The sequence below is a fragment of the Myotis lucifugus genome, unplaced genomic scaffold (assembly GCF_000147115.1).
Source record: "Myotis lucifugus unplaced genomic scaffold, Myoluc2.0 scaffold_123, whole genome shotgun sequence".
Classification (NCBI taxonomy): domain Eukaryota; kingdom Metazoa; phylum Chordata; class Mammalia; order Chiroptera; family Vespertilionidae; genus Myotis; species Myotis lucifugus.
The window spans coordinates 1,405,905-1,424,547 of NW_005871171.1; the positions used below are offsets into that span (position 1 = coordinate 1,405,905).

Below are 18,643 nucleotides of genomic sequence, written 5' to 3' on the forward strand. Positions count from 1 at the left end.
CCACAGGGGAGGCAGTTAGGAGTGACCAGGCCGGCAAGGGAAGGCAGTTAGGGGCAACCAGGCGGGCACGGGAGGGCAGTTAGGGGTGACTGGGCTGGCAGGGGAGGGCAGTTCAGGGCAACCAGGTCTGCAGGGGAGGGCAGTTGGGAGTGACCAGGCCTGCAGGGGAAGACAGTTGGGAGCAATCAGGCAGAGGCTGTTAGGGGCAACCATGCCGGCAGGGGAGGGCAGTTAAGGGTGATCAGGCTGGCAGGCAGAGGCAGTTAGGAGCCAGGGGTCCAAGATTGTGAGAGAGATGTCCCTGTAGGATCGGGCCTAAATCGGCAGTCGGACATCCCCCAAGTGGTCTCCAGTTGGAGAGGGTGCAGGCTAGGCTGAGGGAACCACCCCCACCCCTGTGCACGAATTTCATGCACCAGGCCACTAGTATGAAATAAAACATCACCTGAGACAGGAAAGATGTTTGCAGCCCTGCCATCTCAACTCCACTTATTGAACTTGATCGTGACACTGTGGGCGTGCTAGAAACAGAAAATGGTTTCCGTTCCTTTAAGGAGTAAGAAAAAAATTCAGTTAGGATTAAGAGCAAAGTGGTAAATAAAAAAACAAGAAACTTTTCTAGGATTAATGACAACAAAGACTCATTCTAACTTCCTCATAAAATGTTACAGATATAACTTCTGAAGTTTTATCTTGCAAGGCACAATATTTGGTAATCTGAAAGTATAGACAGACTTGGTCAAATCATCTAGGGCAGTGGTTCTCAACCTTCCTAATGCCACGACCCTTTCAGTTCCTCATGTTATAGTGACCCCCAATTTCATTGTTACAAATTGAACATAATTAAAGCATAGTGATTAATCACAAAAACAATATGCAATTATACATGTGTTTTCCAATGGTCTTAGGCGACCCCTGTGAAAGGGTCGTTCAACCCCCAAAGGGGTCGCGACCCACAGGTTGAGAACCACTGATCTAGGGACTCATGTATATTGCAACAACATAATCTGATTTATTTTTAATGGAATGAAAATGTATTTTTTAAAACGTATTTCTTTTATTGATTTCAGAGAGGAAGGGAGAGGGAGAAATAGAAACATCAATGATGGGAGAGAATCATTGATCAGCTGCCTCCTGCATGCCCCCACTGGGGATTGAGCCTACAACCCAGGCATGTGCCCTTGGCTGGAACTGAACCCAGGACCCTTCAGTCCGCAGGCCGATGCTCTATCCACTGAGTTAAACCAGCTAGGGCGAAAATGTTCTTGTTAAAACAATTATATGAACTCACTGCTGCCTATTATATAACCTATTTCTTCCTTTGTTGTTGTTCTTAATCCTCACCTGAGTATATTTTTTCCATTGATTTTTTGAGAGAGTAGAAGGGAGGGAGGAAGGGGGAGAGGGAGAGAATGAGAGAGACAGAGAAACATTGATGTAGAGAGACACATCAATTGGCTGCCCCAGCACACAGTCCAATTAGGGCTAGGGATTTAACCTGCAACCCAGGTACATGCCCTTGACTGGGAATTGAACCTTCAGTGCATGAGCTGATGCTATAACCACTGAGACACAACAGCCAGGGCAGACAAAACCTCTTTTCTTTTTTTTTTTAAATTGATTTCAGAGAGGAAGGGAGAGGGAGAGGGAGAGAGACATCAATGATGAGAGAGAATCATTGATCGGCTGCTCCTGCATGCCCCAAACACCAGGGATTGAGCCCACAACCTGGGCCTGTGCCCTGTCCAGGAAACAAACTGTGACCTCCTGATTCATAGGTTGAGCCTCAACCACTGAGCCATGCTAGTGGGGGTAAACCTGTTTCCTTAGAATAAGATTACCAATGAGTTTTATAAACCATAAAAAGTTTCTGGCTTATCTACTTTATTTTTAGTGTATTTTTTAAAATTCCAAATAAATTTAAAAGGTAATTTCAATGTTGATACAGGTAGTTTCTATATATTATGCTAACTACCGAGTACATGCCAATACTTTAAATATAGGAAACTCACTTTTAAAAAGAGGTTCTACAATTCAAATCCTAGAAATCACAGATCTGTTTGGATAAACTCAAAATATTCTGGAGCTACTCTGAACAAGACACTGATTACATTATTAGGGTTCATCATCCTACTGATTTTAGACATAAGAAATGTTACTTATAAAGTGCAACTAAAATTACAAAACAATGATTAATCACAACAGCTACTAACCAGTTACACCAAAAAATTCAATACCTTTTCTTTTATTGCTTCTTGAGTAAAAATGGCTTTCTTCCTTTCTTGTTCAACTTTCATTTTCTCCATTTCTAACTGACTGTTCAACAGTGTCTAATGGACAGAAATACAGTTAGATAATTCCTATGATACTAAATCATCCCCAAAAGTCAATCTCAAAATTAGGAGCATAAAGTATATACCTAGTTGTCTTACTACTAAAGAGCAAGTCCCAAAAGCAGTAAGTTCATTCATTTCATCTTGTCATTACTTTGCTACCATCCCCTAGCCCTAAGAGGTGAGTGAACAACTAACAGAAATACCTTTTCTTTCCTTGTCTCTTCAAGTGTTCTCACATAATCATCTTTTAGGTTTTCTAATTCAACCTGGTACCTATTAAGCCAAAGGAAATGAAACAAAACAAAAAGATGATAGTACAGACTATTAAAAACTCACTTCTTTATTAACTCCAGCTACATATATATAGTCATTTTTATTACCAGACTGATTTTCCTACTGTTGCTTTTTTCCAGACGACTTGGGTTTTACTCAGAAGCCAAACTACTACTTTTGTGCATTGTATTTATTGGTGCTTTGGGTTAAGATTTCATTTAAAAAGAGATTTCCTAAAAGAATTTTGAATGCAACCATTCCGTATGTTCAGATTCTGCAAAAGGTTGTTAGGGGGTCCAATGAAAATGTTTGCAAAAGTTCAGGTATTTTACTTTATAAAACATTTTTACTTGACTACATTTTTAAAAGTAAAATTTCCAAGAAAGAACTGAGGGTAAAAATGCACTAATCATAGCCTTTATATAAAGATAGCCTTATATAATTTCAGGTGGATGTATTTTATAGCTTGTGGTTTCCAAAGAACCAATATATTTATTTAGAAAGACTGAAACACTGCTAAAACCCTTGTAATATAAAAATAACTCCAATGAAATAACTCCAATATGTTTCCAAACTATTTTCTGGTTACAGACTCCTTTAACAAATCTGATTAAAGCAATGAATCTTTTCTCTAGAAAATGCACCTATAGAACATGCAACACAACTTCCAGAATACGTGTAAGATCCCATGAATCCCAGTACTATGTCTTGATGTAACATCCTATTACTAACGGCCCTAACTTTAAACACTAAGAGTATGTATTTTCAGTTCTCAGGGCCATGTAGCTAAAAGCCAACGGCACATGTTTTAAGTGCTTAAAATGTCATCAAGTACCAAAAATAACTCAAGAAATATGCTCACCTATTTTTTTCATCTTCCAGTTTTATTAGCCTATTTTTCTCTGATTCTAGCTGGGCCTGAAATCTACTGTTTTCCTGTCTTAAGAGAGAATTCTGTGACTCCATGGAAGACAGCTGAATTTTGTTGGCAAGGAGTTCTTCCGTAGCCGCACGTTCTCTTTCAACGGCTGCTGCCAACAAGGTCTGAGATTCACCTGCATGGAGGATAAAAAGAGAAAATTCACATATACAGAAACCCAAGAGGCCAAGACACCAAGTAGTTCTGACTTTCAGTGATGCAAGTAGCCACACTTAAAACTCTTAACTGCTTATTGCCCAAGGCAGGACTTTTTCCAAATTTTAAACTTTTGCTCTATGTGAACAGGATGAAAAGACAAGCTACAGACTTGCAGAAAACAAATGCAAACCACACTATCTATCGAAGACTAGTATCTACAATATATAAAGAAGTTTGAAATCTCAGCAGTGAAAATACAAACAATCCAATTAGAACATAGGCAAAAGACTTGAACAGACATTTCACTGAAGAGAATGCACAAATAGAAAATAAACATCTCAGCAATAAAAATAAATTAAAAATAAAAGCAGCACATGAAATAATGTTTAACATGATTAGTCATCAGGGAAATGCACATTAAAATCATAATCGATATCACTGCACACCTGTCTGGACGGCTATATAAAAAACAGGGCCCTGGCCGGTGAGGCTCAGTTGGTTGAGCATTGTCCCAGCACTAAAAGGTCAGTGGTTCCATACCTGGTCAGGGCACATACCCAAGTTGTGGGCTCAATCCCCAGTAGGAACCATGTAGGAGGCGGCTGGTCAATGTTTCTCTCTCACATCAATGTTTCTCTCTCTCTCTCTCTCTCTCTCTCTCTCTCTCTCTCTCTCCCCCTCTCTCTCTCTCTCTCTCCCCCCTCCACTCTCTCTAAAATAAATAAAAACATATGAAAAATAAAAAAACAGGGAGACACAAAATCCTGGCAAAGATATGGAAAAACTGCCCATGGACACAGATCATAGTGTGGTGAAGGCCTGGGAGGGGCAAGTGCAGGTTAAAGGGGGTCAATGGGGAAAAAAGGGGGGCGCACATCTGTAATACTTTCAACAATAAAGATGAATTTTAAAATAAGATATGGAGAAAATGAATTACTCCCATACAGCCGTTCTGGAAAACAGTTTGGCATTTTCTTTAAAAACTAAACATACAACTATCCAAACAACTCAGCAATTGCATACTTGGGCATTTATCCAGAGAAATAAAAAACTTATGTTCACACTAAAACTTGTATGTGAATGTTCATCATAGCAGCTTATCTGTACAGACAAAATCTAGAATCAGCCCATACAGTTGTCATCAGGTAAACAAAACGTGGTACATATATATGAAAAAACACCTAGTAATAAAAAACCTAATCATTGACCCACACAATAACTTGGATACATCTCCAAGGAATTATGCTGAGCAAAAAAGCCAATCCCCAAATGTCAGCTTTATATCTTTATTATAGTGATGAAAACATGAACCCGCACCAAGTGGTAAAATTGTGTAGAACTTAATATACACACAGAAGCGCACACACACAAACGAGTACCAGCAAAACTGGGAAAATCTGAATAAAATCAGTAAACTGTATCAGTGTCAATACCCTGGCTGTAATATTGTAATTTTGCAAAATGTTAGCATTTGGATATACTGAAGAAAGTGAGAATTATTACTGCATGTATATCTACAATTACCTCAATAAAGTGTTTCAATTATACTGCATCTATGGTCCTATTAATAGCATCACAGGCAATGTGTGTCCTGTGGCTCTGCCTATATTCTACCACATATCCCCGAGAACATGCAGACCCCAGTGTAAAAACCATCAACGTGGGGCTTCTAGCCTCCACTTACTGCTAGATAGGTATTTGTTTCAGGGGTCATTTTCAGATACCTCACATTTCCTAACAAATTGGTCTCAAACTGACAGAGATAAATGACAGATCTAAAATGTACACATATAAATTAAACAATACATGAAGAGTCATCTAGTTCAGTGATTTTCCTTTTAACCAGATAAGTCTTTTTTGAGACAAAATCCGACATGGAACTCAAAAAAAGATAGACAACGGAGGCACTACTTCCACTGTGGCAGCTGGCAGGCCCAGCACATCACTGAGGAGCTTCCCTGGCACCGGGACAGCCCTGAGGAGCCTGCCGAGGGCCGTCTGAAAGCCACTAACTTACTTCACTGCTCAGGACTTCCAGTGAGTAGCCCGGAAAAGGGAAGTGACTCGCTTCAGACTGTCTATGGATGACTCAAAACAAAACAAAGCAAAGCCTTGAGTCCAGATCTGCTCTGATCACTACACCATGATGTCCCTCAAATTCCATGGACTTTTCATGAATTTGCTAGCTTCTGGGATATCTAATATATACATATATCACCTGTCTGTGCTTGAATAAACATCTTGGAAAAACAATTTTCTTTTTATTAACAGCACAGAAGGGCAAATTGGGGCATTCCTGTAAAGAAACAGAATATGAAATCTTAGGACTGCATAGCACCTGAATACTAGATTTATTTAACCTTGATCCTCCATAGACCTGGCTCTGCTCTTGGAGTTCCTCCACTGACTACAACATATCTATTCTGTACCTTCCACATTATTGCAGACAAGCTAGAAAAAGGTCAGATTTAGCAACAAACAAGGAGGAAACTGAGTGCAGTAAACTGAATGAAAAAATGACATGAAAGTAATTTAGACAGTATCTGATATGTTGTGTTAGGGAAAACAAATGATCTGAGAATCAATTAAGATATTAGAAAATAAATGTAAAACAGGAAAAGAGGTGAAAATCTACAAGTCAGACACAAAATACAACTATCAGAGCAAGTGAATTTCAATTTCAGACCATTACCCTAATTCCATAGATAAGATGGAAGGGCTTCTGCATTGAGCTTAAGAACTAAAGCAGTTACCCAGCCTGTCAGAGAGATTCTTCTCTAACTTCTCCCACGACGATGTCTGGGACCCTAGTGTTGCCTGCAAATTTTCTATCTGTCGAAGCAATGGTCTTGTCGTTGACGAAACACTTTGACTCAGTTCCTGGTTTCGATTTTCTGCTTCCTGGAGTCTCTGAATCATGAAATTCTTAAGTTATTACCACTGACAACAATAAAAACACTAGCAAACAAATTTTATGGGATTTCTGGAAAAAATTATTTCTCCAAGATAGAATTACTTTTTGAATTAAATTATTTTATAATTATTCAATCCTTAAGTTAGAGTTATGTTGCATGATTATCTAAATAAGTGCTCTTTTAGAAAGCATTTTCTAAGATAAAGAGAGCCTTTGACCATCATAAGGTAAACACAAGTATCATCCAAACCTCCCTGTAGTGGCCTCCCTATCCAAATTTCTAAGTACTTATTAAGACAGGCAAGTTGATCGGAGTTGCATTGCCTCTCCCTTTTCCTCCACATGCTCACTGACTGGAACTGAATAGCGGGTAACATAAAAACTGGGCAGTGCTCAGACTGATAATAATTAATAAAACAGCTATTACAAATGAAAACAATACTGAATAAATTTTTCATAAAATGATTTGCTCTAAGACAGAATTAGGGCTTTTCTTATATATTTTTAAGGTTCCAACTCTGATTTTATTCACACAAGCCACAAAAAAATAGCAAACGATACATATGGGAGTAATCCTCCCAATTCCACGAACATTACCCGCTGAGTCACTTTTTATTTCTAAAAGAACTGTGGCAGCACCTGCTGGAGTTCACTGATCTCATGGCGCAAATAATCCTCTTTTCTGGCAGCTGTTTGTTCTGCACGCTGCAGGGCCAGCCTCAGGTCCCCCACCTGCGTGAGGAAAACCAATACACTATCACCGTCTCGAACACTGCCTGCTAAATACATATTCTGTGTTCTGTTGACTTACTGTTCATGTATAATACTCTATACTATCCAATGAGCTTTAACATATGATTATCACACATCCCATTCATCAAGCAATTCCGAAACTATATGTATGTTCACTTTGTACTAAGGAAAGTACTGTTAGGCTGTTAGGCAAAAAAAATGTATGTGTGTGTATACAAGGCACAGCCGCTGCCCCATAAGATAAGAGATGACGTATCCATATATGTCTGCAGTGCAGGCTGCATGTGACAGCTACATGAGCTATGAGAGCTAGTCCTGAGAATTCGCTCTATAGAAGCAGATCTCTATAAACACAGACATGTTTCCTATACTGTCAGCTACATCAACAATAACACACAAATCATGAAATATTGTAAATATCCATCAGTAGTCATCTATTTTTACAAGTCTCAATACAACATAAGCATACTCATTAAAAATTATGGTACATGTAAAAATGTATGATTTAATCTTAAATGAAAAAACTGTAAAATAATATATAAAGTATAAAAATATGTACATGGAAATAAGAACAAGAAGGTAACACACAAAATTGATAGTACTCCTAAAGGTGATCATTTTATGAATGATAGTGCCCTACACTCTAATTCCCATTCCTCCAATTTTACTTTATTATTTTATTTTTCTAGTGTATTTTTAATGTAAAACATTAATAATTTCTCTATCCTAGTGACAGAGTTGCAGAAACACAAGGGGAGTATGGACCATCGCTGACTTAAACAACCCAAATATCCATTATTAAGAACTGACTGAATACAATGAAGCGTTATAACTGTAAAAATAATTTTTTTAAAAAGCTTTAGGTTAAAACAAAAGTTCTATGTTCTAGTATGGAATGATCACAAAGATACTTTATTTTGTAAATAAAGCAAACTGTCAACAGTATAAATAGTAAGCTATATATATTTTTTTCTTTTTATCTTCCTTGCCTCTCTACTTCATCAAAATTAAAAAACTTTTGTGCATCAAAGGACACTATCAAGGAAGTGAGACAACCTATATAGAATGGGATAAAATATTTGCAAATCCTGTATCTGACAAGGGTCTAGTATGTAGAATATATAAAGATTAATAAAAAGACAACCCAATTTAAAAATGGGCAAAGGGTTTAAATATTTGAAAAAACTTCTCCAAAGAGGATACATAATGGCCAATAAGGACATTAAAAGATGCTCAACATCACTAGTCATTGACACCACAATCAGATATTACTTCACACCCACTAAAAGGGTTACACTGAAAAAAAATAGACAATAAGCAATACTGGGAAGGATGTAGAGAGATTAAAACGCTCATACATGGCTGATGGGAATGTAAAATGATGCACATTTGCAGAAAAGTTTGGCAGTTCCTCAAAAAAGTTAAATATACGGCTACCATATGACTCGAGGGTACATATCTAAGAGAAATTAAAATATATGTTCACACAAAAAATTATAAATGAAGGTTTAAAACAGCACTTTTCATATTAACAAAGAGTGTAAAAAATCCAAATATCCATCAACTGATGATTTTATAGGACAAAGTCTGACAAATTTGGGGGTTCCTCATTCATCTGAGTTTCATGGAGTTACACAGATTCCCCTTAAATTACATGAATGTTTAGTATTTTTCTGAATACATGCATTTCTCTGGTAAGCGGTCCTTAGCTTTCATAATATTCTCAAATAAGCCTGAAATTCACAAAAAATTAAGCAATACTTGTATAATTTAAGCATCACTTTAATAACAGTTAAAAAAAAATACACAATTAAGTTAGCCTAACAGCATTATAAAGGAAATATAACAATGTACCACTAAAGAAGGTTTGACTCAAACTAACGGATTTTTTAATTCACAGAAGCACCAGAATCTAAAAAGCGGATGTAATTCATCCTCCACCGTGTACCTGAATGGCTAATGCTTCTTGCTGCTGACGGGCTTCTTCTTGGACCTTCTCTAGAGCTGCAGAAAGTTCTTCCTTAGCTTTCATTTCGTGACTCAGAGCAGCTTCCTGTGCCTCACTAGCCTTTGCAGCATTGGCTTTGTGGAGATCAGTAAGTTCTCTTAAAAAAATTAGATTGATAAGTTTTATTTAAAATAATATGCAGTAGCCCTGGCCGGTTTGCTCAGTGATTAGAGTGTCAGCCCACAGACCAAAGGGTCTCAGGTTTGATTTCAGACAAGGGCATGTACCTTGGTTGCAGGCTCGATCCCTGGCCCGTCAGGGCACATGTGTAAGGCAGTCAATCAATGTGCCTCACATCGGTATTTCTCTCTCTCCCCTTCCTCCTTCCCACTCTCTCTAAAAATGGATCCTAGCAAGTGTGGCTCAGCGATTGTGCATCGATCCAGGAACCAAGAGGTCATAGGTTTGATTCCCAGTCAGGGCACATGCCCGGGTTGTAGGCTCGAACCCCATTAGGCGTTCAGGAAGCAACCTATCAATGATGTTTCTTTCTCATCAATGTTTCTCTCTCTCGGGTGAGGATTAAGGAAAAAGATAAATTAAGTAAAATAATTTACAGTAATCACATGGCCAAGGATATGAAGGTTCCATGTAGATTTCCATCAGATTTACAGAATGAGGGAGAGTTCACCACATAATAAACAGTGACTGCAGTTAAGAACTCTCTGTTGAATTGGCTTTGAAAAGTTTCAAGTTCATTTATAGCTAAATTTACATGTTGTCAGTGATCAGATAATAGAAAAAGGATTTCTTCAACATCCTGCATTTAACAGACTGTGAATGAGTTGCATATTTATTCATTTTCTTACTTGTATGCACTGTCAAGAGCAGCCTGAATACTTCGGTTCTTTTCTTCAAGTTCATTCATATCCACTTGAAGTTGGCCAAGATCTTTCTCTTGACGTTCGACCACAGAATTTAGTTTTTTAATATTTTCTCTATGTTGTTTCTCAACTTCTTCTTTACCATCAAGGACCTATATTATAAAAACAGGCAAAAGTATTCTTCAATAAATAACACTATGGTAAATAAGTGTATTCCAGGAATCTCAAGTATTATAACAACAAATAATAATCTTAACATTTGTCTATTAAATTGTTGAAAAATACTTCCCATGTGATATATCCCAATAAATCATTCCAAATATTTTATAAGCCACAGTGAACTGTTCATGTAGTAAGTAATAACAATTTATATAGAAAACAATTAACATTCACCTGTTTCAAATGTTGCAACTCTTCTTCTAGCTCTTTAACTTTTTTCTTCAGCTTTGTAATAATATTTTCATTTTCTTTGTCTTTAGCTCTTAATTTCTTAATGATGTTAGAACTCTGCAACTGCTGTTTTGAAAGTTTTTCTCCTGGCAATGGCAAAAATGTATAAGTTCAAATAACAATGATTCCCTAAGAATCTAAATTGAATGTTTCTCTAACCAGTGATTAAAAAAAAAAAAAAGGATAGGATGTTTTTAAAAATCACAACACTGTAAGCACCAATGTTTTGGATAAGAATCATTAATGAATGCTAGAATTAGTAGGTGGAAGCATGGTGGGGAACAGGATATATACAGTCTTAAAGAAGCATTCCCACATATTACTTATGAGTTCCAAAAGCAAAGATGTGCTTTTACAAAGGAAAAATCTGGCAGTCACTACCATAACTAAACATTATCAATGACTGTGGTACAGCCTGACATTATGTGTCTACTGATGTGATAAAGTGGCAGGTGCACAATATCACTTATAATATTTCTTATTAGAAATTTGATTTGAATATAATCATGAAGAAAGTGAAAAATTTCTGAACCTGGGGCACTCTGTAAGACAACTGGCCGGGACTCTACAAAGTCTTCAATGTCATGAAGAAGATAGAGCTATCCTAGATTGATGAAATCATGGCCAAATGCAATGAAATAATGGCCAAATGCAATGTACAAACTTTGAATGGATCTTGAGGCAGGACAAATGACCAGCTATAAAGGTCATTTTTAGAGGCAATTGGGATAAATGATGAAATATATACTGGAATACACTTGATTTTCTTTTTTTTTTAATTCAATCTTTATTGTTCAGATTATTACATTGGTTCCTCTTTTTTCCCACCATAACTCCCCTCCACCCAGTTCCCACCCCACCCTCCGCCCTCACTCCCCACCCACTGTCCTCATCCATAGGTGCACGATTATTGTCCAATCTCTTCCCGCACCCCCAACAGCCCTTTCCCCCCAAAGAATAGTCAGTCCATTCCCTTTCTAAGTCCCTGATTCTATTATAATCACCAGTTCATACTGTTCATCAGATTATTCATTCACTTGATTTTTAGATTCACTTGTTGATAGATGTGTATTTGTTGTTCATAATTTGTATCTTTACCTTTTCCTTCTTCTTCCTCTTCTTAAAGAATACCTTTCAGCATTTCATATAATACTGGTTTGGAGGTGATGAACTCCTTTAGCTTTTTCTTATCTGTGAAGCTCTTTATCTGACCTTCACTTCTGAATGATAGCTTTGCTGGATAAAGTAATCTTGGTTGTAGGTTCTTGGCATTCATCACTTTGAATATTTCTTGCCACTCCCTTCTGGCCTGCAAAGTTTCCGTTGAGAAATCAGCTGACAGTCGTATGGGTACTCCCTTGTAGGTAACTGACTTTCTTTCTCTTGCTGCTTTTAGGATACTCTCTTTGTCTTTTGCTCTTGGCATTTTAATTATGATGTGTCTTGGTGTGGTCCTCTTTGGATTCCTTTTGTTTGGGGTTCTCTGCGCTTCCTGGACTTGGAAGTCTATTTCTTTCACCAGGTAAGGGAAGTTTTCTGTCATTATTTCTTCAAATAGGTTTTCAATATCTTGCTCTCTCTCTTCTTCTGGCACCCCTATAATTCGGATGTTGGTACGCTTGAAGCTGTCCCAGAGGCTCCTTACACTATCTTCACACTTTCGGATTCTTTTTTCATTTTGCTTTTCCGGTTGGATGTTTTTTGCTTCTTCGTATTTCAAATCTTTGACTTGATTCTTGCGATCCTCTGGTCTGCTGTTGGGAGTCTGTATAATATTCTTTATTCAGTCAGTGTATGCTTAATTTCTAGTTGGTCCTTTATCACAACATCAAGTGTCTCACTAGATTTCTTGAGGATCTCACTACATTTATCGGCGGTTTCTAGAAAATTCTTGAAAAACCTAAAAAGTGTGGTTTTGAACTCTATATCCAGTAGTTTGCTTTCCTCCATTTCTGTCATTTGTGTCCTGTTTCTTTTTCTCGGCATTTTTTATGCTTCGCTGTGTCGATAGAATGGCTTTCTGTGCTAAGTGTCCCAATTACCTGAGGTAGACACTCTTGGTGCACCCCCTTGTGGGCTGTGTGCACAGTCTTGTTGTAGTTAAGCCTTGATTGTTGTAGGTAAAACTGGGAGGATTTGACCTCCAGGCCAATTGGCTGTGAGAATCAGCTGTGTCTACAGTGGGAGAACTTCTGTGCTGAAGACACCCTTATGGGGCAAGACTTGCTTCAGTGGGGCTTTGGTGCTCACTGAGTCTGCCCCCTGAGTGTGTCCCTTATAGATCTGAGGAGTTGTAATTGGATGATCCCACTCTGACCACTGGGTACACTGGCTCTTGGATCTAAGGAGGTGCTAATCTAGCCTTTGCCTGAGGCTACCCAGCAGAAGCCAGCTGTAAAGCAATGCAAGTTGCCCTGGGGCCTTGGGGCAGCTGCAGTTTGTTAAGTTATTTTCAGATTACAAAGGGCCGGGCCTTTCATATGCAAAAGCCTCCGTGCACTGCTTGGGCGGGGCGGGGTCCCAGGGGATCAACAGGGCGGGCCGAGTGAACGAGCAGTATGGCTGCTCTCAGTCCTGCCTTCAGAGGTCCTGGCAATCGCCGAGAGTGCCTCTGAGAGAAAGCTGCCCTCGAGTTCCAACCGATGCCAGACAGTCCCATTTCTCCCGTATGAGTCTGGGTCCCCAGAGACTCGCCCGGAACTGGAGCTCAGAGCCTGAGACTCCCTCCCGATTGAAAAAGACAATCGTGTCCTCAGCCGCCAGCCCTCTCCGCATGCACCTCCGCACCTTTGTATTTACTTCAGCACTGCACCTCCTCTGAGTCTCGGTATGCTTTTCTCTTTCCTTCTAGTTGTAGAATTTCCACTCAGCCAGCCTTCCTGTGGTTCTGGATGATGTCCGTTATGTCTTTTAGTTGTATTTTTGAAGTAGTTGTGCGAGGCAGCAATCTCCGGTGTTTACCTATGCCGCCATCTTGGTTTTTCTTCTTATATGTGATTATGATGTGCTTGTGAAGGAAAATTAATTGCCCTTAGGAGATGCAGACGGAAGAATTCAGGAGTGGACTACAGATTCAATGCAATCCTATCAAAATTCCAAGGGCATACTTCACACACACACACACACACACACACACACACACACACAAACAAACAAATAAATAAATCCTAAAATTCATCTGAAACCACAAAAGACCTCAAATAGGAAAAGCAATCCTGGATAAGTACAAAGTCAGAGGTATCACAACATATTACAAAGCTACAGCAATCCAAACAATATGGTACATACATAAAACCAGACATATAGACCAAATGAACAGAATAGAGAGCTTAGAAATAAATCCACACATTTACAGCCAACTGATCTTTAACAAGGATGCCAAGAACACACAATGGGGAAAGGATAGTCTGATAATAAATGTTACCAGGAAACTGAATTTCCATATTCAGAAGGATGAAATTGGACTTTATCATATACCAAATATAAAAATAATTTGAAAATAGATTAAAGACTTAAATGTTAAGGCCTAAAACTGTAAAACTACTAGAAGAAAACACAGGAAAAAAGCTTGACATTGGTCTTGGCAATGATTTTTTGGATATGATACCAAAAGCATAGACTACAAAAACAATAATAAACAAATGTGATTACATCCAAGTAAAAACTACTGCACAGCAAAGATAACCATCAACAGAATAAAAAGACAATCTACATATTAAAATATTTGTCCTTTTGTGTCTGGCTTCTTGTTTTCAAAATTCATCCATGTTATAGAATGTATCAAAATGTCATTCTTCTTTTGGCTCAGTAATATTCCATTGCATGGATATACCACATTTGGTTTATCCATTCATCTGTTGATGAACATTCGAGGTTGTTTACACCTATTGGCTATTATGAGTAATGTTTTAGTGAACACTGGTGTACAAGTATCTGACTAGGGACAATTCCTTTGGGTATATACTCAGGAGTAGAATTGCTGAATCATATGGCAATTGTATTTTTAGCTTTTTAGGAACCTCTAAATCTTTCCATAGTGGCTACGCCAGCAATGTTATGACGGTTCCAATTTTTCCATATCCTCCCCAAACTTATTTTCTGGTTTTTAACTTTTTTTTTTAATTGAACTTATTGGGGATAACATTGGTTAATAAAATTATATAGGTTTCAGGTATACAATTCGATAACACACCATCTGTATATTGTATTGTATGTTTACCACCCCAAGTCATGTCTTCTTTCATCACCATTTATCGCTTCTTTACCATCTTCTACCTCCCCCACCTGTTCCCCTTTTCCATCTAGTAATCACCATACTTTTGTCTGAGTCTCTGAGGTTGTTGTTTTTTTCTTAATCCCTTCATCCTTTCCACCCAGCCCCACAACCCTCTCCCCTCTGACAGCTAGTTGTCAGTCTATTCTCTGTATCTGTAGGTCCATTTCTATTTTATTTGCTAGTTTATTTTGTTCATTAGATTCTACATATAAGTGAAATCAATATTTCAATATCTAGAATATGCAAATTATTAGACACAAAAAATAGATTAGAGGTTACCAGGGACTAGAGGGAAGAAAAAATGGGGATGTATTGCTTAATGGTTACAGAGTTTCTGTTTGAGGTGATGAAAAAGTTTTGGAAATAGTGATGGTTGCACAACATGGTGAATGTAATTAATGCCACTGAACTGTACACCTAAAAATCATTAAAATGGCAAATTTTGTTATACTTTATCACAACTAAAAATAATGTAACATACTAAAAACCTCTGAATTGTACACTTTAAATGGGCAAACTATATATTGTAATAACTATGCATGGTGTCAGGTGGGTACTGGATTTACTGGGGGAATCATATCACAAATTACATCAATGTCTAACCACTATGATATCCACCTAAAACTAATATAATATTGAATGTCAAATGTAATGAAAAATAAAAGGCAATCTACAGAATGGAAAAAAATAGTTATAAGTCATATATCTGATAAGAGATTAATATCCAAAATATATGAAGAACTCATACAACTCAACAACAATAACAAAATTTAAAAATGGGCAAAAGGTATTAATAGACATTTCTTGAAAGACAAAAATGGCCAGCAGGTATATGAAAAAGTGATCAACACCATTAATCATCAGGGAAATGCAAATCAAAACTACAATGAAATATCACCTCAGACCTGTTAGAATAGTTACTATCAAAAAGAAAAAAAAATAGCCTAGCTGGTGTGGCTCAGTGGTTGAGCATCCACCTATGAACCAGGAGGTCACCATTCGATTCCTGGTCAGGGCACATGTCCAGGTTGCAGTCTTGATCCCCAGTAGGGGGCATGCAGGAGGCAGCCAATCAATGTTTCTCTCTCATCAATGTTTCTCTCCCTTCTTCTCTGAAATCAATAAAAATATATATTTTTTGAAAGACAAAAAATATGTATTGGCAAGAATGTAAAAAAAAGGAAACCCTTGTACATTACTAGTGGGAATGTAAATTGGTGCAGCCATTATGGGAATCAATATGGAGATTCCTCAAAAACTTAAAAGTAGAACTACCTTATAATCTAGCAATCCCACTTCTAAGTATATAACCAAAGAAAATGAAATCACCATCTCAAAGAGATGTCTGCATTCCCATGTTCACTGTAATATTATTCACAATAGCCAAGATATGGAAACTACCCAGTGTCTGTCTGTCAATGGATGAATGCATGTGGTGTATAAAGAAAATGTGTTACGGTCCTGGCCTGTGTGGCTCAACTGGTTGGAGCATCGTCCCGACTGAAAGGTTGTGGGTTTGATCCCTAGCTAGAGTCCCTAGTTGGGATGTTTACAGGAGGCAACCAATCGATGTTTCTCTCTCTTTCTCAAATCAATAAGCATGTCCTCAAATAAGGATTTTTTAAAAAAGGAAGTGTGGTGTGTGTGTAAATGTAATATTATTTAGCCTTAAAAAATAAGGAAATCCTGCTATTTGCAACAACATGGATAAACCTAGAGGAAGAAATAAAATAAGCCAGGCACAGATACTGCATGATATCACTTATATCTAGAATCTAAAAAGTTGAATTCATAGCCCTGGTTTGGCTCACTGGGTAGAGCGTCAGCCTGCAGACTGAAGAGCCCCGGGTTCAATTCCGGACAAGGGCACATGACCGGGTTGCGGGCTCAATCCCCAGTGTGGGGCGTGCAGGAGGCAGCCGATCAGTGATTCTCTCTCATCATTGATATTTCTGTCTCCCTCTCCCTCTCTCTTCCTCTCTAAACTAAATAAATAAATAAATCTCATCAGACAGTAAAAAAAAAAAAAAGTTGAACTCATAGAAGCAGAAAACAGAATGGTGGTTAGCAGGAGGGGGTGGGAGAATGGGGAGATGTTGGCCAAAGGGTATACAAAGATTCAGTTTTGCAGAATGAGTAAGTTCTGGAGATCTTATGTACAGCATGAAAACCGAAATTAAAAATACTACATTGTACACTTGAAATTTGCTAGAAGAATACACCTTAACCACACACAAAAAAGGGTGATTATATAGGTGAGTGATATGTTAATTAGCTTGTGTAATCCTTTCACAATATATACATATATCAAAAATCATGATGTATACCTTAAATATATGCAATTTTTCTCAATTATACTTCAATAAAGCTGAAAAAAAGAATTTAGGAATGAAATGTTATGTTATGTCACCTACTTTCAAATGCTTGGCAAGCCCTAGCAGGTTTGGCTCAGTGGATAGAGGGCTTGCAGACTGAAGGGTCCCAGGTTCGATTCCATTCAAGGGCACATGCCCAGGTTGCTGGCTCCATCCCCACTGGAGGGCGTGCAGGAGGCAGCCAATCAATGATTCTCTCTCATAATTGATGTTTCTCTCTCTCTCTCCCTCTCCCTTCCTCTCTGAAATCAACAAAAATGTATTAAAAAAAACAAAACACACCACAAACAAACAAAAACTGCTTGGCAAAAAGTGTAGTTAGTGTATACAGAAAGATATGGAGGTGTTGCTAAATGTTAATAGTTGACGAATCAAGGTAATCCAATGTAGCATGCTTTCAGCTTTGAGTCTTTTAGTTTTTCAACTGTGAGTTTAAAAATACCTCTGGGGGATACAGAAACAGTATGTAAGTACTCCCATAAAAAATTCATGCTAGCCCAACCAGTGTGGCTCAGTGGGTGAGCAGTGACCTATGAACCACGAGGTCACAATTTGATTCCAGGTCAGGCCACATGCCCAGGTTGGAGGCTTGATCCCCAGTAGGGGGCATGTAGGAGGCAGCTGATAAATGATTCTCTCTCATCATTAGACATTAAAATTTTTTTTTTGTTAATCCTCACCCAATATTTTTCCATTAATTTTTAGAAAGAGTGGAAGGGCCCTAGCCACTTTGGCTCAGTGGATAGAGCGTTGGCCTGCGAACTGAAAGGCCCAGGTTCGAATCCGGTCAAGGGCACATGCCGGGGTTGCAGGCTGGATCCCCAGTGCAGAACTTGCAGGAGGCAGCCGATCCATGATTCTCTCTCATCATGGGTGTTTCTCTCTCTCTCCCTCTTCCTTCCACTCTGAAATCAATAAAAATATATTTAAAAAAAAAAAAAAGAGTGGAAGGGAGGAGGAGACAGAGACAGAAACATCGATGAGAGAGAGAGAGACACATCGATTGGTTGCCTCCCGCATCAGCCCTGACCAGGGCCAGGGATCGTGCCTTTGACTGGAATCAAACCCAAGACCCTTCAGACCGTGGGCCAACACTCTATCCACTGAGCAAAACTGGCTAGGGCGATATTAGTATTTTTAATAATAAAACCGTGTACTTAGCCTTCCCCTTAATCTCTAATGTTGTAGCGTAAGGCAGTTAGTGACTTCAAGGTGTTTTAATAAACTCTTCCTTCATTTTTCTATTTCAGTGCTTAGACTGTGTTTGATAATTATGTTTGTACCTATATTTCACTCTTCTAAAGGACACCAGGGTGTATTGTATTTATTACTATATCAAACATAACATCTGATATG

General features: G+C 38.2%; 1 protein-coding gene across 5 annotated transcripts in view; it reads right to left on the minus strand.

The window, feature by feature from the left end:
- Positions 1 to 18,643, minus strand: part of TMF1 (TATA element modulatory factor 1) — a 40,652-nt gene that overhangs the window by 11,201 nt on the left and 10,808 nt on the right. For 4 of the 5 annotated variants that reach the window (XM_023758102.1, XM_023758105.1, XM_023758104.1 and 1 more), the window contains 9 exons: positions 10,580 to 10,722; positions 10,172 to 10,338; positions 9,303 to 9,459; positions 7,241 to 7,333; positions 6,441 to 6,597; positions 3,472 to 3,664; positions 2,540 to 2,609; positions 2,238 to 2,330; positions 446 to 547 (listed from right to left, as the gene is read on the minus strand). In XM_023758102.1, the coding sequence (XP_023613870.1) occupies positions 446 to 547; positions 2,238 to 2,330; positions 2,540 to 2,609; positions 3,472 to 3,664; positions 6,441 to 6,597; positions 7,241 to 7,333; positions 9,303 to 9,459; positions 10,172 to 10,338; positions 10,580 to 10,722 (1,175 nt within the window). The remainder of the gene's footprint in view (positions 1 to 445; positions 548 to 2,237; positions 2,331 to 2,539; positions 2,610 to 3,471; positions 3,665 to 6,440; positions 6,598 to 7,240; positions 7,334 to 9,302; positions 9,460 to 10,171; positions 10,339 to 10,579; positions 10,723 to 18,643) is intronic. The other variant, XM_014460034.2, reaches the window with a different exon arrangement.